Source organism: Hippoglossus stenolepis, chromosome 4 (assembly GCF_022539355.2).
Source record: "Hippoglossus stenolepis isolate QCI-W04-F060 chromosome 4, HSTE1.2, whole genome shotgun sequence".
Taxonomy (NCBI): Eukaryota; Metazoa; Chordata; class Actinopteri; order Pleuronectiformes; family Pleuronectidae; genus Hippoglossus; species Hippoglossus stenolepis.
The window spans coordinates 16,814,222-16,840,600 of NC_061486.1; the positions used below are offsets into that span (position 1 = coordinate 16,814,222).

The 26,379-nt window shown below is 40.5% G+C and overlaps 1 protein-coding gene across 1 annotated transcript in view; it reads right to left on the minus strand.

The window, feature by feature from the left end:
• Nucleotides 1–26,379, minus strand: part of pdgfd (platelet derived growth factor d) — a 52,294-nt gene that overhangs the window by 12,621 nt on the left and 13,294 nt on the right. The window contains exons 2-5 of the mRNA XM_047339594.1: nucleotides 11,022–11,211; nucleotides 9,469–9,638; nucleotides 2,709–2,776; nucleotides 354–570 (exon numbers count right to left, since the gene is read on the minus strand). Coding sequence (XP_047195550.1) covers nucleotides 354–570; nucleotides 2,709–2,776; nucleotides 9,469–9,638; nucleotides 11,022–11,211 — 645 coding nt within the window. The remainder of the gene's footprint in view (nucleotides 1–353; nucleotides 571–2,708; nucleotides 2,777–9,468; nucleotides 9,639–11,021; nucleotides 11,212–26,379) is intronic.

Consider the following 26,379-nt stretch of genomic DNA (forward strand, 5'->3'; position numbering starts at 1 on the left):
TGCAGCACGATAAAACACCAGGAGAACATCACCGCTCCCATCTTCCTTTACTAACTCAACATGGCACCAAAGGCTTCGATACTTAAATATTACTCTGCTGCGTATATACTTAGATATAGTGCATAAAAATAGTTGTTTTTATATGTTTGATAAAAAAGAAACATAATTTCACTTTTCAAGTAAAATTACTCAAGAATCTGCTTGATCCATGTGATCTTTGTTCCAAGAGAAATATTAAAACCAAAGACGTTATTTCAATCTTCTCACTATAATTATACTCTACATTAAATCCTCTGGAGACTTTTAAAAATATGTAAAGGTCTCAAATGGATTAGAGAGCTCAGTATAGTTACCTTTATTATGTCTGCTTGCCAGATGATAGGCCCTGGATATATAATGTATGTGTGTCTGAGTGTAGATGCTGTCCAGGTCCTGTCTCCAGGTGTCTGGGTTCAGGGACCTGAGCAGCTGCTCCACCGTGTCGAAGGCAGCTATGGTCCGGTCCAGATCCTCCAGTGAGAAAGGAACCTCTGTGACCGTGACGGGCATCATCTGCCCTCCACCGCTGTCCTGATTACAGCAAAGGTCAAAAGATACAGATTAATCATTCATTATATATCTGAAGCCTATTCTAACTTCAGCAGTTGTTCATTTATAGGTTGCTTGCAGGGAACTTGCAGCTAGCCATGAGGGCTTCTCGGGTCGCTTTGTTATTTCTTCCACCATTGTTATCTAGCACCATAATATTTAAATTTAAAAGTTTTATTGGAGAGCCAATACATTCATATAATATTTCCAGATTCCTACAAAGAGTTGAGAGTGAACTTTTGCTGAAATGAAAAACAGCAGTTGTATAAATCTGATGTGGTCTTTTTCCACTGTAGTTATTTCCTATATTTCTCACTTGAAATCTTTATCAAATCTACAGGATATACTGTATATACTGTTGTACATGTTATATGTTTCTATATTGTGGACTGTGATTAAAACCTAAACTAAAATGGTGCAGTTGTGATTTTAGATACTCTCCATGCACTCACCATCTATACACCCATGCATGTGGGTTTAGTCTGACAAGTTAAAGAACCAACCTGTTGTCTGTATATTATGTAAAATGTATATGTATAATTATTTTCAAACTTGCAATAGTTATCGTGGAAATTCAACAAAATGAGTCCTCCTAAATTTGTTGTACTTACTTACTTGTGCACAGCACATGAATTGTTTGTGCCATAATTTTTACAACACTACGTTTATATTGAGCCATTCACCCTTTGTGTGAAAGTCAACATTTAGTCTGACAAGTAAAACTGTGAAATTTATACTTTTTAAATAAATTATTCTCATATTGTATATGTTCTATACCTGAATATATATTATTTATCTTTAGTGCCAGTAAACTTGGAACCAGAAAGTAACAGCACGTAACACAGATGATTACCCAATGATGACAGCTCCCTGCTGCTGGCTCTTTATCTATATAGGAGGCAATCGCAATCAAATTGTGACAGCATGTAGGACGATTATGCCTTTGACTCTGGCAGCCATAATCAGCACTGACCTCCATGCAGACCACAGGACAAAGGTAATTGATGAGGAAATGTCAGGGCTGATAGCTGAGACTTAGATCACTACACCCTGCTACACAAAATGGAACCCTGGCTCATGTAAAGTGAATGATGACGCGCAAGCTCAACTGAACATGGAGGTAATTTAATTACTTTTCAGATATCGTCGTCTGATTCACCTTGTACTTAGTACGAAATTTAAAAAAGCTAAAAATCAGTAGATCAGCAAGAAACTGAAAAGAGCTGGAAAATCTTTATTTTTATCAAGATAATCTGATTAAATGATAATAATATAATATATTATGATAATCTTTTATAACTTGCTCAGTTACAAACATGAATATATGTAAAACCTACACAAGTCGGTGTGAAACCACCATGAAGCAGATTAAAGTAGAATGTGGAAGCGTAAGAGGCCAACATGCGTGTACTTCCCGTCTGCCCTGGAAGTGACATCCTCATACATACAGTGCACATGCAAAAACACCCACATACACATAACCATTATCTGCCCATGCAGAAGAACTGCCACGTAGCGCAGCGCACGCTAATTATTACAATCACATACAGTATGTCACTGCGTCCGAGCGCTCTTACACATAGACACAAATTACACTGATTACATATGGTTATAAAAACATTAGTCTAAGGAAGCATGTCATGTTGCATCACAAGCTTCATGCATATTAAGTAAAGTGCATACATGCATGATTATGGTCTGTGTGGGGGTGTGCTGGATGATACAAATGGGCTGTATATCTTAATTATTAGTTCCCCCATGTGTGTGGGTTATTGATGGGGTCAGAAGGCACGTATGGCTTTACAGTATGTGTTCAAAACTCTATTAACTTATAGTTTGGAAGAAAAGGGTTTTTAACAGATAAAGATTAGTTTAAAATAAAATAGTATCATCCTGATGATGAATGTGAGATGATCCTCATGTGACGTTTCCTTTTCCTTAGAGCAAAATGACTAAATATGCAGTTATTTCTTTGACTTTCTCTGTGGTTAATGTCTGACTAAGAACCAGGTCTGGTACTGGCACATCTAATTCTAACAGAGGTCAACCATTTCCTGTTTTAATTTGAATTCTAGGATTTTAACCATAACAATGTGTGTGTATGTTTGTGTGTGACTCACCGACATGAGCATAGTGACAACCTCCCAGTTGGTGTTGGCTGCAGGTAGAGGAGCATCGTGCTGCAGGGGTGGATAAAGAACCATAGAGAAAAGAGAGTTTATTATTAAATTAATACAATACAATTTTTTGGGTTTCTTTTGCAATTGATTGATTTAGGCCATCAAATGAACTGATGCCACTTCCTACATGATTTAGGTCTGACTTAAGGAATCATGGTCGTGTGTCAAAGTTAAATGACATGTGGTGGCTCTGTAGGTATATGCACAGGGTCCTGTTGGTGGAAGTTTATACCTAAATAAAAACTACAATGCACACATCACAATAACTGCATGTGGGGGCTAAGTGAATAACAAATGTTGATAGGTTCTCTTTGATACTGTTTGGTACTGCTGTAATAGTTTGGTTAAACGTACAACAAGGAGTTTTTAATTGGCTATGAAATGGTCTCGTTTTAATATCGCTGCCTCTTTATGACCTACAACAACTCTAACAATAGGAAAAACTACGGCTTTTGTCCACAGAGGCGAAAGTGAAAAGTTACTTGTAGGGCCTTAAAGTTTAGGCAACGGAAACTAAAGTCTATTTATACATTCAACAGACATGTACAGCATAAACGATACAAAAACGCTGTTGTTGTGGATTTAAATGTGTAGAAATGCCAGTGTCTCTTTTATTAGATGGATGGATATTTCTGCATTTACTCAGGGTTACTGTAGGTGATGGTTGTGGTTAGGTGATGCAGTAAAACATGTGGACATTGCAGAAAGATCATCAGATGGGACATAACCCCAGGCTTTGTGTATACATTAAGGTGCATGTCCTTATTGTGACATTACACACATCTAAGGTTATCCAAGACATTCAGGAGGCTGCCTGTCTAACTGATGGACTGTCATTGTGTTGGTAAAATCTGAAAAGAATCTCCAATGAAGCTGGTCACAGCACGCCTCTGTGTGTGTGTGTGTGTGTGTGTGTGTGTGTGTGTGTGTGTGTGTGTGTGTGTGTGTGTGTGTGTGTGTGTGTGTGTGTGTGTGTGTGTGTGTGTGTGTGTGTGTGTGTGTGTGTGTGTGTGTGTGTTTGTATTTGTGTGTGTGTTCATGTGTCTGCGTGTGCGTTTGTGTGTGTCTAAGAAATTAGACTGGTCAAAGCATGTTAACGTGATAAACACTCATCAGACTGACATATTTGGCACACATGCACACATTATTTTCTGTCTTTACCACCTCTCCCCCACACACATGTACAAACACACACCGTCTCCAGCATCACTCTCTTTACACACACTCATTAAACCTCATTGGATATTGAATCCCTCTCCTTGAAGAGTCTTAAATACCGTCTCTGGTCAATGTGGAACAGTAAATCTGTCTCAACCACACTTCAAAGACACGGTGCCCTCACTTTGTCTTAGTGTGTGCGTGTGTGCGTGTGTGTGTGTGTGTGTGTGTGTGTGTGTGTGTGTGTGTGTGTGTGTGTGTGTGTGTGTGTGTAATAGAGTTGACATCAAAGCCTGTAAATGTACTCATTCATATAAATGCACACCCAAACCAGCTGTGAATGAGGTCAGAAGGTTTCCTGTAAGAGAGGTGTGTGTGTGTGTGTGTGTGTGTGTGTGTGTGTGTGTGTGTTTGTGTGACTCATGTGACTCGTGTTTACAGATCCCTACTCTCATTTCCTTTTAAGGTTAAATGCTTCATGTTTTAAGCACATCTGGGCCACTTAATAGAGTCTAAAAACAGAGACAGCGATCAGAACCTGCTGAGGATGTAGCCTCTTGTCACCTGACAGCTACAGTATCAAACCTTTACCTTCCTATTACTAATTATCTCACGAGCTTCCTCACACTTTTTATGGTATTACTTTTATAAAGTGTGTTCTTGAAAAAATTATATACATATGTAAATGTATCTCAGGAGAATGTAAATTGATTTAAATTTAAGTTTTTTCTTTAACAACTGTAGTTTAGTTTCTTTTGTCCTGATTAGAATGGTGTTTAATTCTTGCCTTTCATTGTTGGTGCATTAGATGTTCGTGGTGATTTATTGAATTATAATTCTAACACATTCATTCATGTTTTCATCAGTCATCCTGCATCTGTGTGGGGAAATTAATTTTTGGTCAGTGATAATAAGTCACCATCAACAAAGGTTGATGGTGTAAGTCATTAAAGTCAAACTTTTTTCACTTCCCTCACCAATGTGCTCATTCAAATAAAAGATGCAATTATAACCAAAGTAGACTTACATGAATACATACTGTACATATGGCAGACAATGCAAATTCCAGTCAGCATCGTTAAGATGTATCATGTAAATGCTTCAAATGTAATTTATGAAGCAATACTTGTTATATAAACTAATATTCTAGCCACTATCGCCAAACTCACTGGTGCTATGGAAACATTCTTCTTTTCAGTGGCAGTGAAGTGGAGAGGGCACCAGGGAGGTGCCCTTGTCATCATCCTATTTTGTACAGTCGGATGCTGGAGCAGCTGAGGATTGAGTGTGTGTGGTGGACGGTGAAGAAAGCAACAGCCTCCTGTCGAATTTTGATCCTGCTTGACTCGGTATCTCGCTTACAGCCAGAGGACGTTGAAGTTATTAATAGATTAATCACACAGACTACCCTATCTAATCTCTGCGCTGATTTTCAGGTTAAAGCCAGAAAAAATGCTTCCTCCTATGTAGCACACTGGCCTTTCATGTTTACTCTAATAATTGTGGTCTTAATCTGGATTATGTATCAGTTTCGATCCTGTCTCTTGGTGATTGACATTAAAATAGCACTTCTTCTAAACATAACCTTTAAACCAAGTCTTTAGCCTCAACAAGCCCTTTGGAGTAGAAGTGGGGACCAACCAAAATATTCATCAATGTAAAAATGTTCCCAGTCAGATGATATAAACTGGAATTGGTCCTTTTTAAGAAAGCAATACAAGAAGAACAAACATACGAGAACACATGCCTGTGTTTTGTTTTCATCCTGGGTCATATTCCATGAAACAAATGAGTCCTGTCTCCGTGGGATGCAAACGTGTTGGGTCATTCTGGGATTCTGGGAACTAACTTGGATCATATTACTGGATTAATGAACTTTTCCCAACTGCATCTGCCTTAGCTGTACTTCCCACCCACTGCCCAGGCATTCCCAGCCAAAACACAGCACTGTTACTCAGATGATATCAGACAACAAAATCAATTCTGGCAAAAAGGTGACCAAAATAAATCAAGAATGAAAATCTGAGGTTCTGAAATCTTACAGAGTGAATTTTACAGACTACTTATTGACCTTTACACTCAGAAGGAGTGAACATTATAAAGGCATTTTAGAGAGATTGATGCATTTGCAGTTTGACAAAATCCAATTTAATTGCCTCACAAACCACCATGAGAGGTGATTTAAACGATCTAATTTCAATCCTTTTGTTATGGCTCATGAGTTTAAGCTTTTTGAGACCTGGCTTTCCACTCAAAGCTCAAGACCATAGACGGTATATAAAGATGTACGCGATGGCAGCTCAAGTGAAGCCAAATGATCCTGTGTGCCCCCTGGTGACTGGTTGTGGCATAAATAAATCAACCTAGCCTCCTCCTTGTTAGTAGATGTGACATGACTTTGATGTTATTTTCTGTAGTTCTCATCACACTGATGTATATTCAAGTGCTGGTTCTTTCGGTAAGTTTGGTTTTAAATTAGTTATTTGATGCTGTGAAAATGGGGTAAAATATCGTGATTGACATCGGAGACATCAAAAGCGCAAGATGGCCGTGCCTGTATCCAGGTTAGTTTGGTGGAGACGTGTCTTCCATCTTTATATACGGCCTGTGCTAAGGATGCCGCAGCATGATGCTCCTCTAATTAACAAGCAGCCATTAAAGGTTGTTACGAGCTGCACTATGTCATTTTCACTGCACATGTTCTGTCTCATAGGCATATACACCGAAGACATGTGGCAACAGAGTGAAACAGTCCAGACCTGATTAGACCGAATATATTTTGGACCTGGCTAGACCTTGTAGGTAATATGCTTGGTTTCCAGGAACCCAGAGACCCTGTGAGGAGCTCTAACCAGACAGACGGATTCAGGTTGATTTGTAGATAGTGATGATAGTGATAATGAGATTTGAAGATCTGAAACAGATGAATTTATTCACTGTCTGTTTCCTATATGCTTCCATCTGACACTACCTTTTCTCTGTCTCGCACTAATGCTGTTTACTTCCCCTCATGGTTTTTCTTTCATCTAGTCAACCTGAGTCCACTCCATATCTCCCTGCCTCACAAACGCGTCACTCTCTCTGCGTCTCTGAGTCCAGGCTGTTTTAGTCATTAGCTGACATGCTGATACCATCTCAGACACCTGTTCTCTCCTTCCAATGCTGTTTCTCCTCATTCTCGCTCGCTGTCTCTCTCTCTCTTCCTTCTCTCCTCTCTCTGCTTCCTCTCCTCCTCCCTCTTATCTGTTCGGCAGGTCTGCAGAGAACAAATTAGACCTGCTAAATTAAGCCGCACACACAGCTCCGGCCTAGCTGAAGGGAAGCTCTGTGTGTGAGTGTTTGTGTGAATAAGATAGAAAGAGAAATGCAGGGGCTGGTTGAAAAATGGGTAAAAACTGATGAAATGGGATAACCCTAAGCATTGGATTCTGCTTCAAATGAACAGAAAAGGGATTATTTGACCACAAGAAATAATACAAAGGGTGAGGAGGGTGCGGAGACAGAGAAAAACAGAACGAGTGTCTGAGGAAGAGAGATAAGGCAGTTGGGTGTGGTTTTTGCAGTGGTGAAAAGTAGGTACATTTAGTCAAGACTCAAATCCTGAGTAAGGCTGACTTCCAACTTTTACCTTGATTACGATTAATGATCGATTATTTCATATTTTATAACCCCCCCACCCCACCCCCATGGAGCGCATCACTGGGCGCATTACTCAGTGTTGCCTCAACAAGCGACTCTGCTCCTCTGATGTTTTCTAATCACTCACACGTAGAACTGATCTTTACAAAAACCTGCTGAATTGTTATTTACGTCCATGTACAAATGGGGCGTCGCTTCTTCTGCAACAAAGAAATTCAAACACTGCGCTGCGACATAATCAGCGGGAAGAACTTCTCTCCTGTGTGTGTGTGTGTGTGTGTGTGTGTGTGTGTGTGTGTGTGTGTGTGTGTGTGTGTGTGTGTGTGTGTGTGTGTGTGTGTGTGTGTGTGTATGTGAGTGTCTCCTCATCCCTGTCACGCTTCACACAAACTGCCGATTGCATTTATTTAGTTATTAGTCGATGGTGTTGGAACATTGTGAACCTGTGGTTGAGCTAATTAAAGGTATCAACGCATAAAAATGGATCCCAATTGAGTTTTCTGTTTTTTTTAAATAAACATTTTAATAAAAGGTGTCAAATTGAAGCTGTGAAAACTGATGTCACAAACTAACACCTTTCCTCTAGATCCCCCAAAATAAGATGACTCACAAACCAGTAAGAATTTGATCTGGTTTCCATGTCAGATCAAAAGGCCGCTGGCAGCTGAGTCGTCTGTGAGAGTTGTTCTCACAAGAGATCGAAGGCTGACGGCTAAAAGAAAACTAGCAAAGTGATGGCCAATGTACTTCTGCATTGAATTGATGCTGTATACAGGTTGGACATATAGCTGTGCACTCGACACAGTAGCCAAAGCTGTAGCCGGACTTGCACCTCCTTAGTCGTCTAACTACAGGTTGTGGCTATGCAGACTGGACTGTGATTTGTCCGTTTAGTCTCTTGTGCTCTCAATGTTTCTCAGTGGCCCAGACAAGTATAAGTAGTAAGTCAATGATTCCTTAGATGACATTATTAAACATCTGTTCTCCATTGTTTATTCTGTCAAATCAGAAAGAAAGTTAGAACAAAATTACTAATTACTGGTGGTTCTTGGTCTTCATAGGATTTGCTGACAAGAAACAAAAAGAACAACAACAGCTTTATCTTTAAAAATCTCATACAAGCCCAGTGACTGTATGAAAAAAAACACTATCTCTGTCTGTCTTGCTTTCTCTCTTTGCCTTGCCCTTTACTCCATCTGTGCTCATACCAGGGATTTTTATCAGATGATAAGCGATGCCACTGGCTCAAGCTCGTCAGCGATGCTTTGTCTCTTCTCCTCTTTCTCTCCTCTACACATAAAAGAGGAAGTCAAGGAACATCTTTAAATGCCTCTTTCTCTCCACTGCTGTCCCTCTTCCCCTTTCCCCTGTATTATAGGGCGCGAGAACATCTTCAAATCAGACTCCCCCTATTTCCTTCTTTCCTCTTCCTGACAGATTGACAAAGCTAATCTCCTTATCCCTTCATTTGACAGCCTTTAGGAGAACACTTTCTCTACCCCCTCTCACCCCCACCACCCCTATCAACATCTCCTCTACTGTCAGTGGACGTGGTGTGAAAGAAAAATCAAACGGCTAATGTGTGGCATTTTTTGCACCGACCATGTTACTAGATCCTCCCTCGCTCCCTTCCTCTCTATTTATCTCCTCATCATACCATTTCTCTCTTTTATTGTCAAGTGGGGGTAATAGAGTGAAATAAGCATTTCACCTGGAGCAATGCAGTGGTACTCGGGCTGAACCCGATGTGACAAAAAAACTTTAAGCCGTGTCCCACATAGCAGCTCGTGATTCATCGTCAGCTGTGTGTGTGTCTGTGTGTGTGTCTGTGTGTCTTTGTGTGTGTGTGTGTGTGTGTGTGTGTGTGTGTGTGTGTGTGTGTGTGTTGGTCTCTCACCAGAGGAGTAGTAGACTTTGAATCCCGGCTTTGCAACAAAGTAATCATCAGACTTGAAGGTGACTCTGAGCATGTTGGTTTTGGAGTTGAGGCGAGGCGGAGTTTTCTGCCCACACCAGCGACCCCAAATTATAGTGCTTGTCTCTGATTGGTCCTCCACTTCAACAAAGTCATACCTGGAGTGAAACAAAGACAATATGAATACTAAGATTTTTTTTTTAAATAAGAAGTAATTAAAGTACTAAAAAGTGATTTAGCTTGAATGACATAAGCTGCTTTCCGACATGCACTGAAGTCCAGACATTGTCCTAAATTTTTCCAAAGGGGCTGTTTTGGAGAACGCAGTGACATTTTCCCAAATTTTTCCTGCCACCCCCATGGAAAAATATCTGAGTGAGTCCGAGGATTCAGCAGCAAAAAGTGTTGATGACGAAAACTGGTAGAATACAAATATCTTTCAGTGACAAAGATGTGTCATCCACGCATTTCCACAGCAGAATTCATACGATAAGTCCTATATGACGCCGCCTCTCACCTGAATGTTCAGGACATTCTTCATATGTGAAAGGTAAACTCCGGAAAATGTTCGGACCCAGTTTCCCTGACAATTTCCGTTCATTTCTGAAAATGGCTTTGGTGTGCATTTCTGTTCTCATTAGCACAGCCTAGATTAGTTTCGGGGAATCAGACACTTCAGCGCTTGTCATCAGAACTTTTTGATGTCTCCTCAAACCACCTGGCCATCCTGCCAAAGTACCTGACAACAAGATCTTCATGTCGGGCAAGGTATACAAAGTTTTTGCACAACGTAATTATGCAAAAAACATATAATATGCATTTCTAGCATTCAACAGCCCACTCAGTTAGTACAACTATCAAACACACACACAGAAATACACACAATGTAGTCAATGTGACATAGAAGATCTGAAAAAGCAGGCAAAGCTCCTTTCTACCTTTTCTACTCTCTCCTCCCCCTCTTCCGCCCCTGCTGCTCCCCCTTGTCTTTTCAGAAAAGTGCTTACAAAGACAGCGGAGTTGCATATGGGGATTAAAAGTCTACCCCCCCCCCCCCCACCCCACCCCACCCCAAACCCTCAAGGACAAACTTCTTCTACTTCTTGCCAAGAAAGCAGACTTCAACTATCCATCTCTTGTAGTGATTCTACCCCCCTGCACCTTTGCAGATTATTTTCTCGCACATACTTTCCATCACAGTTTACTGTTGATGTGATACTGTGAAGTCATTATCAAATCGTTTTCACATATTGTACTGCTCAACTGGAGAGTTTACTCACTAAACTTTTCATCCCCTCTTTGATAATGTTAAATCAACCACTCCATCATTTATTCTCTCACTCACTGCTACTTTCATGTGACTTCATCTGATTTCTCCTATTCTTTTACCTCTATCCCTCTTTCCTCCTTTTGGTCATTTTCCTTCTCTTCCTTTTGTCTCTTTTTTGCTTTATGTCTCCTGCTCTAATTCTGCCTTCTGAACTCCACCGCTCTGCTTTCTGTCTGCCTGCTTATCTGTTTCTCTGCATCTCATGTTTTACCTGCACACTCCATTCTCAGCCTCCTCCAGGCCGAAGTGTCCGTCAAACTCCAGGTGAATGCGGCTCCCTGGCGGTGACAGCAGTTTCCATGACAACAGCAGGTTGCGGGGATAAGCGTTAGGGTAGCGTGGGCTGTGGATGGCTCCACCCACTGGTGTTACTGTGATGTTTTCCTCTTTGCGGTACAAGTCTGTGGTGAGGCGATTGCTGTGTGTTAGTGGTTACAACTAATCAGTTAGTTAGTCCAGTTATAAATTAAAAACAAGCAAAGCAGCTTGTTCACACACGCACACAAAATGTAAATCTACACGCTACAACAACACATTGGGCCCTATCTTACATACCATCAAAGCAATGGCGAGCGCGATGCAAGTGCCCCAATCTGAGTGCCCATAGTCATGTTGGTCTTAAACTGAGGTGTAGTCAGGGGCCTTGTTGGCCCATTTAAAGTCAATGCTACAAGATCTTTACACTCAGATTTGTATGTTTACACAGAGATTGTCAACTCATCTATGAAGCCTGACCGATCAGCCATTATCCACCAAGGTGCAGGAACACATTAAACGGAATTGGAGTTGACACTCTGATTGGTTTATCGCACGTTACGCCCAAAACACACCCCATAATTAATTTAGGGAAAAACCTACAAGCCTTTCAAAACCATGTGCACCTTCACTATTAAACTAGCAAAAGCCTTAAATACACTTGCACCATCTGCTTTAGACCATGTGCAGGTTGTTAAAATAGAGCCCATAGACCTTTATGCATTTTGGCACAAAAACAATACAAATGTAAATGTGACATTTCTGTCTAACGACGACATGACGTCAGCAGAGATTGACCTCAGATCCAACCCTTAAGAAGCCTTTGGCTTTTTGGAAATTTCTTACAAACAGCAAAGGTAACAAAGTCCAATTTCAGTTTTAAGCTTTTACACTGCTATGTTTGTGTGGACTGACAAAAACAAGATATAGCATGGTAATTAGTGAGTGTTAGTGCTGGTAGGAGGATTTTAATTTTTTTTTTACAGAGCCAGAGATTCTGTTTACCACTGTTTCCAGTTTTTATGCTAAGCTTACTGCCTGCTGGCTGCAGCTTAAAATGTAACAGATAAACATTGGCATGAATCTTCTCATCTATCTCTTGGCAACACAGTGAATATGGTTATTTCATGAAATGTCTGATTATTTTTGTTTTAACCCGACTGATAATGGATTTTGAGTCAGGTACTTTGGGACAGATATTTTGGATAAAAAAAAAGAAGCATAAATTATACATTGTCTATATCCTTCTCTATATACTGTATATATATATATATATTAATACGTAACATAAACAAACATTATTTATATGTATGCCATAGATTTGTACCTATGAAGTGGAACATTTTACATTTAAATACATGTTGGTGCTTTCTAATTGGAACACTAAATGACCTCAAAGCCAATCTGATGTTTCTATACTGCTCTTATTTGTCATTATCGGCTACGCACATCGATACAGATAAATCAGCAGTAAAACAATATCGGCCAATGCATCAGTCTTGCTGATTTATTGGTGTTTCTTCGTTACTTTTGTGGTTTGCACTGTTTGTTATTGTGAAAAGAAAACATCTGAAGTACAGGGTAGAGAAAAGAGTACTATTCATATGGGTCAACTAAAATGACTCTATAGAGGTGAGAAGTCCAGTTTTTAAGACAGCTTTGTTGTGGATCTCTTGAACATCTGTGGATATGTTCATGTGTCAGCCCTTTTTCATATCCATTAGATTGAGATATTTCTGTACAAGCGGAATATTTGGCCTGACAGTGGTTCTAGAGAAAAGGTCAAGCGGGCAACGAAAATATTCCGATCCATTCTCTGAAGTTCATGAACATGGGCAGCACAGGGGGGAAAGGAGGCCATGGACTAAAAGGAAATTTTCACTGAACATTAAAAACATTTTAGAATCACTCTCCGGTGACCAGGAGTCACACCTAGTTTTATAGCAGCTATAGAGAACAATAGTTGCCCTTTAAGTGACATGACCACTGTCAGTCTGGGCTACAACCTGTTGTTGGATATATTTATACCTTTTGGCTACCATGGGTTTGGGTTTTTACTTTTATTGCTTTACCAACTGGTTTTATAAACTATAACTGTACTTTCCAAAGTGTTTAAAGTAATAGCTAATCAGTAAATACCAATAAACAACTAATTAACTCAATCATAAATCCTCTTTTAATATTGCACAATAAAACGTTAGAGAATTTGTTACACAGATGCGCAAACACACACACACACACACACACACATCTTTTTATACTTATGAGGACAATAACTGACATATTCCATTCCCTAACCCCTCATCTTAATCTTTGAAGCCTAGACTTCACTCACTGTTCCTGTGTTTGCACATGACGTCACGTGCCATCTACAGTTATTTCTATGCTTCCTTATTTATGTCACACGATGAGGGAGCATAGCCAATATCTGATGGCTCCTGGAGGGAAATTACGGACTGTAGGTAAAGAAGATGCATTGCAGGAAAAATGGAAGCCACACTCTTTGACCAGTTTGCTACAGTAAAGAAACGGCACAAGCGCAAAGTGTTTGGAGGAAATAAGCCAACTGCAAAACATTTCTGTTTGTGTTTCCTCTTCTTCGCCCTTTTCCAGCAACGACACCGGCAGAAGACTGTACCGAGTCTTGTGCCTCAAGGGCCAGTTGAAAGGGAGGGGTGTTATGTTGCCGCTCGCAATGACCAATCTGTCAAGCTTAACCCTAACCTTAACCCTAGCCTCAAACCCAACTCTAACCTGTACCTAAAGAGTCTTAACCCTCAAAAAGACCTCTGAAGCTCTGAGGGCCGGCTAAAAATGACCATGGAACATAAACAACCATAGAAAGAAACACACACCTACACACACACACACACACACACACACACACACACACACACACACACACACACACACACACACACACACACACACACACACACACACTCTAAGGTCAGGCTGTGTGCTGAAGTAGGCTGACTGGGCTATTTTTCTGACTGGTTAGTGGGTTTTTTTTTGCGAGAGAGCTGAATGCATAATCAAGGCACCGCAACCTGCACCCAAGGGAGATGATGATGAAGCTTTGGCCTTCTCCTCCACCCCTTTACTGCAAACTTCCCTTAATTCCTCCTGCTATCTCATCCCATCTCTTCCTCTCTTCAGATTCCTCCTCTCTGCCTCAGTCAGTAATTCTGTCTCATCGGTCATTCAGCACTCTTTGGCAGCCTCACCTCCTGCTAATTCTGGCCTCAGCAATTAACACTGTACCTCAGAGTGTGTGTGTGTGTGTGTGTGAGCGAGAGCGAGAGAGAGAGTGTGTACTTTCAGATATGAGCATTTATGCGTATGTGAATAAATGTGCGTGTGCATCTGTGAGTGTGTGTGGGTGGGTGTTTGTGTGTGTAACAGGGCACAGTTTGTAATGGGATTCTTCCACTCTGCTGATCAGAAGCCTGACTGTGTAGGTCCATTCAGTCATAAAAGTGCTTATGTGTCAGGAACTCTCACCCACTGAGGTGCCTGGGGAACAGTGCTCTGTGTGTGTGTGTGTGTGTGTGTGTGTGTGTGTGCGTGTGTGTGTTTGTGTCTATCAGCATATAATGCATAAGGGAACTAGTTTGTGTGTGTGTACGTGTATATCATTATCATTTCTTCGTATTTTTAATTAATGTGGTTTTGTTCTCTTTGAACTCTGTTGGGTTTCTCCACAATAACGCAGCCTGTTTCTGGAGAATTTACTGGGTGAGCTAATCAGCTTCTACCCACTCAAAGGTCACACAATATCATTGTGTTTGGGAAGTTTGTAGGATATTTACAGTTTTACTTTAGTTGTGGTAGAAAACTCTTTATCATCAGAAAAGAGCAGCAAGCCTAGAGGTTTACAGATTGTTTTTGACCAGCAACCTGGATTCAGACTCATTGTTTCAGCATTCAACCTGCTCAAGTGTGATGAAGGTAATAAACTCCATCCAGCTTTTTACTGGACTGATGCTCTGCAGCTCACCCTGACCTCTGAACTGGTTGAATAGAGGCAACTTTCCCCAACTTGTTTCCTAATATTCATCAGTGTCAGTTGCAGGGTTTATACAAAATTATAACCTCTTCTGATTCAGAATTAGGGCAGACAAACACTAGGCCCAGTTACCTTGTACTGTGCTGGAATATCTTGCTGGAGTATCCTCCTACCCCACTTCCCCGCTGGCCTGCACTTAAACAATAAACACCAACCCTAATGAAAACTTATTAGGACCTTTCCATTACTTTGTGTTTGTTTGACTCCAGTCCAACATTTTGTGCACAAGCAGTTCCCCTGCTACACACAACATGAGACACGCACAGCTAGGACCTCAGATTAAAGTGGATTTTATTTGTGTTTGAAGAGCAACAGAGATGAGCAGACACAGGAGTGAAGATTATCACTCAATACGTTGTGTTCCTTTCACCTTCATTATCACAGAAGAAGCGTCACTCCGCGTGTCCAGGAACATATAACAGAAAGAAATTCAGCAGGTTGTTGTAAAGATCAGTTCTATGTGTGAGTGAATAGAAAAGAGCAGAGGAGCTTGTTGACCGACGGAGAGAAACACGCCTCAGTGCAGATAAAGGAAAGATGGTAATCATTCCACTTTGAGGCTTAGGTGCAGCTCACAAGCTCACAGCTGAATGAGTCTCAAATCAATGTGGAGATCATTAAAATAACTAAATGATGGAGCTTGGTTGGTGGTTGGTGGGGTTGGCTTGACTACTAGAAAAGTCTTACACTGTAATATCAACTTGTACACTGGTAAAGGAAACTTGTAGCTGCAGCAAAGCAGCAACAGCCAGATTCTGTTTGTTTGACCCGTTGTGACATTTGTTGCATTAAATTAGTTAATCAGCAGAAAGAGATGTTAACAGACTGAAATAACATCTTCCAGTGATTTTACCAAATGATGGACCAGCTCATCTATCCAGCTGGACAAGAGACCAACCCCAACATCTTTCATTTGTCTGTTCTGGCAAATTGTTATTGCTAAATCTTTTCAAAAAGCTATTAATCTGGTTGTTGATTGGCTAAACCTACAGTATGTTAGGTGTATGTGTGTGTGCATGTATGCATATTTGAGTATAGTGTGTAGGTCTAATAGGAATGTGCATATATTCTAACATGAATCAGCATTTATGTTCACATCCAAGCACACAAGCGAGTGTGTTTCTGTGGGAAAAGAGTGTGTGAGAGACAGAAAGCATTAAGAGGGAGGAAGACTTGGAAATGAGAAAATATGCAAATATGCTCAAGTACCACCCGTCTCTTTTGGATACTGCTCGTCACTCACACCATTGACCTTACTATAAATCATGCAGTGATGTCAGTGACTCCATTGCAAATTCATGCAAATGAGTCAATGATTAGAAAATGGGCTCTCTGTTAAAGATCCAGTCTAGAGAATTGACAGTACTGGAAATTGGCAGCTAATTTCATTAGCTTGCTTTGCAAATGCATGTAAGTCTACGGCTTCGGGGGAAAGGGTTGAAATGGAGACAGGGCAGAGCCGGATCCTCATAGACCCAGCACATACGTTGTTGGCACAGTGATATGCAGTGAAGTCCATAAATGCTAAGACAATAACACATTTTCTTTATCTAGCTCTAGACTGCAGCACTTAAGAGTTGGGAAGAAACAGTAACTATGCTGCTTTTTGGCTTGAATGGCTCTTTAAATAGACTTGCAGACTTGACATATATATGTACTGTTTTTAAGACTGTATAGCAGAATAGTATCTGTAACAAACAGACAAATTAACAATTTTAAAAAACAACCTAGAATGTGTGAAGTACTTGATTGGCAGTGTCAGTCATATTTCATTCAAAAAGCTACTCATACTTCCATACAGACCCGGTGTAACAGGCCATAGTATACCCCCAGTCCGGACTATACCTGGGGTTAAAGGGGCCTAGGCTAGATTATACCCCGGGTATATTATGGCCTAGGCCAATTTATACCCCGGAGTATAAATTGGCCTAGGCCAATTCATACCCCTCAGGCCAGATTATACCCCCATGATATCAGTAGTGTTGAGTGATATACACAAGAATTACTTAATTTTTCAACATTTTATTGGGGGTTCAGCTTTGTCAGGTAAGTTAAGTGAGAAAGCTAACTTACTTAAATCTTAAAACTCTAAAACATAGACTTTTATTACTTCAACCAGAAAAACAGAAAAAATATTAGACTTCCACAAAGATCAAAGATTACTACGTCCTGAAACTTCAACTTCTAAGACTAGCAAGTCCTCGCTACAATATAAATGTTCAAAGTTAAACACTGATAACAACATCAAAACAGTTTATCTCCTGGGGTATACTCTGGCCTGGAGGGGTATAGTATGGCCTAGGCTATTTTACACCCCCGGGTATAGTTTGGCCTAGGACAGTTTATCCCCGGGGTATACTCTGGCCTGGGCCAAAGTATACCCAGGTTTAATCTGGGCGGGGGTTAATTTGGCCTGTTACACCTGTATTGACTAATGTGGGCAGCCATCTGCCTCGGCTGGTTGGGCGAGGGGAGAAAAATGGGAAAGAGAGGAGCGGTGGGTTGGACGGAGGGGAGAGAAGTGAGAAAGAGAGGGATGTAACAGTTGTGTAACCATGTAATACTTAAGCTCCATCAGACTGGTTGTTATATTTAAAATAAGAAGAGTGACACTAATATATGTATTGTTGTTATTAATGATAGCAGCATCCATTAAAAATAATACATTTGTTAATACAAAATTTTATCAAATAGTGTAAGATATGGATCTTTCAGCTCTGGAGACAGATGGAGGCAGAATGAAAGAGAGACTGACTACAAAGACATATTGAATACAGTGACTTTATTTATAAGTAATTTCAATGTGTCTAATATATTATGGATCCCTAAAATCTGGAGACTAAATGCTTCAGGAAAACACGTGTTCATCTAATGTGAAAGTAAGTTGCTTCAACTTTGCAGTTGAATAGTCCCTCAACCTAAATTCTCGTAGTCAAACTCAAAATGTTGGAGTGTGTGAGAGCCAATATAACAAATGGCATCGCCACCGTCCAAGTCGTTTCACAACAGGGAGGCTGCTATTAGTGCTCTTATTAGTGGGCATGTTATTTCCAGTAACTCCAAATATGTCAGCAAATAAAGTCTCAGTTTAATTTGTCTCTTTCACAGGCCCGTTCTCCTTTACTTCTCTCTTTAAGACTATTGAACCACTCTCAGTTTTGGAAAATGATTAATTCTTGATTGGTTGTCATAATTGTTATATTTTTTGTGGCTAAATTGGCTGTTTTTAAGATGTTTCATTACATAGCTGCAACTATATCTGTATCTATATCTATCTCTATATATCTATATATATAGAGATATATATATATAAAGTTGCAGGTGTTCATCACATCTACAAAATTATTAGTGTTCATTTATAGGGTCTTTTATGGGACCTGCAGTCACACAACACTTACATCTTCCAAACTTGGCAGAGAATCAACGTTGTGCAACCTCAGGAAATAGGATGATGTCAGTAGTGCAGATAATATCACTGTCAATCTGACTCACACCTCGAGATTTAAATACTCACACACACTTAAATACACAATGGTACACGCAATGTCTGACACTGGCAATTAGGCTTTGAGACTAATGATGAGACACTTAAATAACCGTCACAAAGATGCAGCTTGACTCGGTTATGTGTGTGTGTGTGTGTGTGTGTGTGTGTGTGTGTGTGTGTGTGTGTGTGTGTGTGTGTGTGTGTGTGTGTGTGTGTGTGTGTGTGTGTGTGTGTGTGTGTGTGTGTGTGTGTGTGTTAGACGGTATATCAAAGTGTGTCTGCCAGGATGTATGTGGGTAAATTCTCACTAATTAAACTTGGCTCCCACCTCCAGTGCCAGGGTGTGATGTTCTCTATGGCTCTGAGATCTATTTCTGATCCGAGTGCCAATCACACATAAGTCACCCAGCAACCGGTGTGCATCACAGACACGAAAAAGTAGTGTGAGTTGAGAAAGTACTGAAGTTGCAGCAAAAGAAGTAAGTGATGATGAGGGTGAGATATTTAACTTTATAGCTCTCTCTTGATTAAATTGATTTTGCTGATATCCCACGTGTGCAAACACTCGCTTAAATCAACACTTTTTATTCCAAGTCACTTTCTGTTCAAACCAAACCCAACCCTGTTTTTCTTGAGTTACAGTTTGCATATGATACATTCTCCCTCGGGGACACTCTCCCACAGGACATTACCTATAACAAGGCTATCCCATTTCCCCATCTGACATCCCCTGTCTGACATCCCCTGTACGACTTTCATCTTTTTAAAATGAATTCTCGTCCGCCCCTGCACCAGCTAACAGGCCACACATAACACATTCACTTTCAGCTGAGAAAAACTCCCCAGAGGAAAGTGATGCTGCTGCTGTTCTTGTTCTTGGTGGCATTTATCAGTTTCTATGCAGATGTAGGTAGTTGTTTTAAACTGTTCTGGATTGGGATTTGATCTTCTTATAAAATTAGACTGTATGTGAGAACGCAAATGTCCGGGTCAGTTGCTCCACACATTTTCTGAAACTTATCCTCCAAGCAAGTAAAATGTCTAAATGAGCATATGTGTGAATGTGTGTCTGGAAAATTCTGGAAAATTCAGCAAGCAAGGACAGATAAGAGATGCCATCCTCGTAGAAGATGCAGAACAATCATTTTCCAGATGTCTTACGACGGTTTCAGTGTGGGGATTTTGTTATTTTCTGACAGAAACAGGGTAGACGCTTCCCCCTGTTTTGAGTCTTTACACTTGGATTAGCTAACCGGCTGTTTGCTACAGCTTCATATTTTCCGTACAAACACAACGTGCCATTTGTATGCAGCGCTGGATAGCTTGCATTAGATTGATATACTGTGAGACAGTTAACAGCTAAACTACGGTAATCTGGTAAATGTGGGTTGACTTTAAATGGCAGTTTTATAAATAGGCTTTGAATGAATGTGGCAGTAGCTCTACCAATAATCTAGACACATATTGGATTTAAAAAACAGACGGCAGGTTATAAAACCATTTTCCTCTGCCATTATTATTATCACCATCATTATTACTATGACTATAATTATTATTATTACAGACCCATTTGCTGCCATTCCCAGTTATCTGCTGAATTGTTTATTCATCTGTTGTTGGCAACACATTGTAAAACACTGCTAAACACTGCGTGAGCATGTGTGTGTTTGTGCGTTGCTTATATGTAAAACTGGGTTTGTATGTGCACATCTGTACGCCTTTACTGTATATATCGATCTGTGTTTGTGTGCATCTATAAATGTGTGTGTGTTGGTTGTTGATGCGGGAAGCTGTACTAACACCCTTAGAGTATTTTCCACCCATGAGAAATAACCAAAGCCTTTTCCATCTGGCTAAATGTTAGCTCAAGGTCTGTGTGCATGTCTATGTGCGTGCATGTGCGTTTGTGTCGCTGTGCTGCGTATCAAAGCCTGTGCTGGCTCCAATGTTTTGCCACTCTCTCATGACAAATCATCTTTAAATATGCTCCCTCGTTCCCCAGTCACGCTCAAACAACCATAGATGCATGAAAAAGACACACACACACACACACACACACACACACACACACACACACACACACACACACACACACACACACACACACACACACACACACACACACCCTGGGGATGAACGCTGCATGCCGAGGGGTGTCAGCTTTGGTCAGCATCGGCTCTCACCCTGCATCTCTCCTCCCTTCGTCTTCACTCCATCCTGCACCATCTTCTCTACCTCTGCTTCCCTCTTTTTCTGATCATCACAGAAAGCTCTAATTTAGACTTTTTGTTTACATTTATTAACACCTGATATATAATTCACATTTCAACATTTTAAATGCTTAGACACAAATTGCAAACCCACGATAAAAAACAGTACTTCACAACTGTCTGTCTCTCTCCCTCTCTCTGATCAAATCTTACTTTTTTGTCAGACCCACATTTGCTGCTTAAACCAATCAAGTTCTATCACTTTCGTTTACATACACGTAGAGACTGCATGTTATTTTGCAGTTTCTGAGTCAAAGTGTGGGGAATTGGGATGCTGGAGTGAAGCGTTGGCATGGAGATGAAGGCCGAATATAGAAAGGACTGAGAGACAGGAGGGACCTTTCAGTAATTCTCCAGTCTAACTAACAAAATGATGATCAAGAAGGAAAGTGCATGTTTTAAAGAAAGGGCGCGTGGGAGTGTCCAGTGCATTAGGCAGGCCACATAGGCATTCATCTGAGAATTGCATATGTAGGCAGCTGGGTTGAACATATTCATGAATTATAGAGAACAGCAGGCCCATATCTGTATATATAATTATAGGAAAGGACATACTACATGCATTATGTCCCTTCAGTTGGACACAACATAGCTGCTGCATTTGCATGATGGCCACAGAGCTGTGGTCAGAGTGTCATGGGATAACATCAAGAAGAGGATGCACTCATGCACATGAGCAGTGAGCCATGCGACACAGAAGTAAAACCAGAATCACATTTATTTGTCTCTATTTTGTGATTTAAACTGTGCAAAACTGACTTTACATAAGGCCACGTTATTAGAAGTTATATTAGTCTGGTAAATTGCCATCACCATAAATGAACCCATGGGGTAGAGGGTGGTAACATCAGTCAGATACCATTTCTTTTCAGAGTGTGGAACGAACACAACTCTGAGCTGTGATGGAGCTGCCAATGATTCAGCAGGTGTTGGTACAACATGACCAGAAATAAGCATCTTGTGGAAAGTAGTGCTAATGATGTAAGCTTGGCCAGCTAGCGTCCATATTCTGAGTGGCATAAAACATGCACAACCCTATTGATTGTTGAATGTTTCAATTGCTAATGCTACAAAGTCATTGCTATGTGTGCTTGTTTAAAAACCTGGTCGACCACATAGGGCTACGACGTGCTCAATTCTGTATCACATGCTTAGCAGTGATAGCTTGACTTACAAATATATTTATCTATATCTTTTATCTATCCTCTTCCTATCATCAACTGGAACAGTGTAATAAATTAACCTGTGTAAGACTTGAATTTGAAACATCCGCTTAGAAACATCATGGTTGCCTGGTAACAACATCATATAGAACTTTCTATTTCAAGGCTTCTTGGAACTATTGGTGTCTGACCGTGTGGATACTGATGACTCACACTGACTAAAATCCTCCACAAACAGCTTCACACATTTAACGTCCCACATACAAGAGACTCACAAGCAAGATAAAAAACTCTCTATACATTTTGCATATTGCTGTATTCTTTCTTGTAAATTCACAGCTCATCCATTGTCTCATCTCTTTCCTTCACTCCTCATCTTCAGGACAGTGACATCTAGAACTACCTGACAGTTCCGCCAGACAACCCAATTCTCTTATCAATACATCCATAAGTCAAAGTGAATGTTTGTGCCAAATTTGATGAAATTCTTTGAAGGAGTTCCTAAGTTATAATGTTCATGAGAAAAGGATGAACGACCCCAAAACAATTCCATGGGCTACAGCTGTTGCCATGGTGCGTCGGTATGATAAAAGTTCACCATGACAACGTACTTGTTCCCATAACAGTTTTAGTACCATCCCCAAAACATTATAGGGTTTTGGGCTCTTTCCATTCTGCACTCATAGGGGGGATTACACTCTTAATGTGTGTGGGGGGACATTTTCAGTGTGTAAGAGGTTGAGAAAGGAAAGGACACGTGTGTATGCTCTGTAAGCACATGTCTGAGTTTAAAGATTTTGTGTGAGGTCAGTAGTGAAGGTGAATGCGTGTGCCCCTTTGAAGCCAACATGAAGGCATGTGCTGTGACACGGACAGAGGAGGTTAGACAAACATTCACAGACATGTCAGAACTACTGTTTACTGAGCTCGTTCAGTCTCTTCAGAAAAAAAAACAATACACACAAGCCAGGGTGGACATCCTCACGGAGAGAGAAAGTTAGAGGGGGATCAGGAAGAAAGTCAGACAGACAAACAAAATAGTGCATGAAGGACAAAATGGACGTGAAGAGAGGTTGAGAATCAGGAATGAGACAGAGCAGAGATCAAGGACTCTGGGATGGACAAGGGAGGAAGATTGAAGAGGCAGTGACTGAGCGAGTGAGGTAGAGAAAGACAGAGGTGAGAGGAAGAGACAGCCAGAACAAACTCAGAGTAAACCTCAACACATTAAGCAGTGCATAGGCTGCTTTACAGAGCCTGCCTGAGTTACACTCATTTGTGTGAATCTGTGACGTTATGTGCATGTTTGTGTTAGTGTCACTTTGTTTGTGCAAATTAGCTGTGCATTCTATTTATAAAGAGAAAAATAAAGAAGAGACATCAATGGAAAGCTCTGACTCAGAAGGCATTACACATTTGTTCTTTGTTTCAGAGCTGTTTAGCATGTCCTTCGATCTTTACCAACAACTCTCAATGGTCCTTTTGGGCCTTTGATTAGCATTAGCATCCACTTGTTTTTTGTGATTGCCTCTCAGGCATCTATGACTCAACACTTGTTGATGGGGACACATTTGGCTAATGGGCACAAAGAAGAGGGATGAGCTGTGCTCTGCCAACTGGGGTGGAAAATTGGTAGTTAAAAAGTTGAACAGATAGTGATGATTTTTTATAGTCATTATTTCTGTGTAGGATTTAGGGGTGGGGGCGAGGGGTATATTGGCAGAAATTGGATATAACATTGATAATTATTTTTGAACTAGTTTTATAATCACCTGAAGTAAGAATCGTCAGCCTGTTTCACCTGTTTCTAGTGGCTTGCAATTTTCACCCTCACCACTAGATGACACTAGTGCCTGAACACTGAACCTTTAAACCATTGACTGTATATAAAGCTGGACGACATGATGGCTCTCCAAAAGTGAAGCCAAAGCGTTTTTGTTGCCTTTGGCTTAGACCAAAATAAAAAGTCAGGTCTAGAGCAAGTATCAGCAAGATCTGGAGATCGTGGCTCCATCCTCCGAACGCTACTGTGGAAGATGGCAGTGTTCTTAACAGGGACATTTTGGTTTTATGGAGGACCTGGTGACATGTTGTGCATCTTTATATAGAGTCTATGCTTTAAACCTTTTCAGCATATTGATTTATACGAGTGCTTAATTACTTAGGTATATCACAGGGATGTCATGTTTTGTAAAACTTCAGAAAAGGTGAAATTTATTTGTGTTATTATTACCTGTAGTAGAAAACAACAGCACAAACAAAAGCTATAGCTCAGACAGGACATGCCCCTTGTCAGAGGTATTTTTATGGTTCATCATTTAACTGGAGCATAAATGTAGTTGAACTATGAATGTTCTTCAACACTCAAACATCAAACATATTTAAGATGTTAATCATCTTTGTCGGTGTCAACACACCACGTCCTCAAATCCTTTTTGAAATGTGTGTGATTGGGAATGAGACACAGCTTTGGTCTTGTTTCTACAAGCTAATCTGTGTATCACACTAAGCTAACAACCCCACATTCTCCTTGCCTTGCGCCAGTCTACTTAGCATGCTCCCTTCTCTGCTGTGATGTGCTCCTGTTTAACACCTTGGCTAAGCTTGATGAATAATGCAGAGCGGACCAACATTCACTGAGTCAGCACTGAGGACAGGTCAGTGGAGACATTGTGCCTGAGCGGCTCTGGCAGCCACAACACACAAACACAGTGGCTGCACACACACACACACGCGCATGCCGGTGAATGGGTGCTTGGACACTGAAATATGGATATTCATGGCCCATGCACACACTGAGACAACTAAAGTGATGGACAGAAACCTTTGCACACATGCATGGATGTTAACAAACCCAGAAAGAATGGGAGAGAGGGAAAGAGAGCCACATAGGTTGAAGAAAGCCTACCTGTGTTAAGATGGCATAACACTCTCAGTGCAAGAGATTGACATCAAATGTATCATCATTGCACAATAAAGTATGTTCATTTTTATATTTTAAAGCAACACCAGCTGCAATTGTTCCTATTTTAATCAGTAACTTCACTTATGTAGAGTAGAATATCCACTATCTACTATTTATATCTAAATATAGATAATGATTTTTATTTGGATCAGTCCCGTAAGTGCTTACTTTTTTTTCATGTAGATCCATGAATTATTCCTTAGAAAATCAGTGACAATGTAAAACAAACACAAAAACCTTGCAATGTCAGTAATAAAACAAACCATGGTTATAATGCATTTGTCCAGATATGCTACAGTCTCTCTTGGCCCATGTCCCATCCCATCCTCTCTACCACGTTTTCTGGAAATCTGCTCCTTGGCAGAGGTAATACAACTATCTTGCATAATGTTTTTATCCTTATTATTATTCTTATTAACATATGTGCTGATTACACATACAGATGCACAATATACAATATACAAAGTAAAATTGCATCAAAAGGAAAAGACAGAATATTCAGGACCACAGCAACATTTAGAAACTCTTTCTCTAAAGGATGCACGAAGTCTCACACACATGTTGTGTCATACACATGCACAACTCTGGTGATACATAGACCTAAGTAAGGAGGAGGAGTCAAAGGACAGCGTCTGACAGAACCCTTCATCTCGCTAATCAAGGAGGATGAAAAACAAGTTCTCATAAACATGAGAGGAGGAAAGGGAAAGACAAAAAAGGGAGGGAGGCGATAGATAGGACAGAAATCCATGAGTTGGAGAAGGCGGCAAAGTAAAGACAGAGGAGCAGGTGGGGGTGAGTGAGCGAACTCAGGTTGTAAGAACAGATTGTGAGGAGGCTTTGAGGGAGGGGCAGGTTTGGGAGAAGCAAAGAATGAGGGATGAGAGGGGCCAGTCCTGAAGTAACCTCCTACACTGTGATGGAGTGTATTCGCCGACACTTCATCAGCAATATCCTCCCTGTGTGTGTGTGTGTGTGTGTGTGTGTGTGTGTGTGTGTGTGTGTGTGTGCAGACTATATGGGGCTTGATGCAGTGTTATCTGGAATATGCATTATCTTCAATATTACCTGTCCTTAATACACAAGCCTGACCAATTTATTGGTTGATTAAAAAAAATAAACAATGCAGAAGAGATGTGGATTCATGTGAACATTTTATGTAAAAACTGTTTGTTTTCTTAATTCAAGTTCTATATATTTGATCTATACCACTGGAGGAATCCCAGCTGACATTGGGGGAGAGGTGGGGTATAGGCACTGGACATTTTGCCAGGGTATCGCAGGACCAACGTACAGAGACAAACAACAGCCATACACACATGGTCAGTTAGATCATGTCTAATCAACCTCACTAACCTAA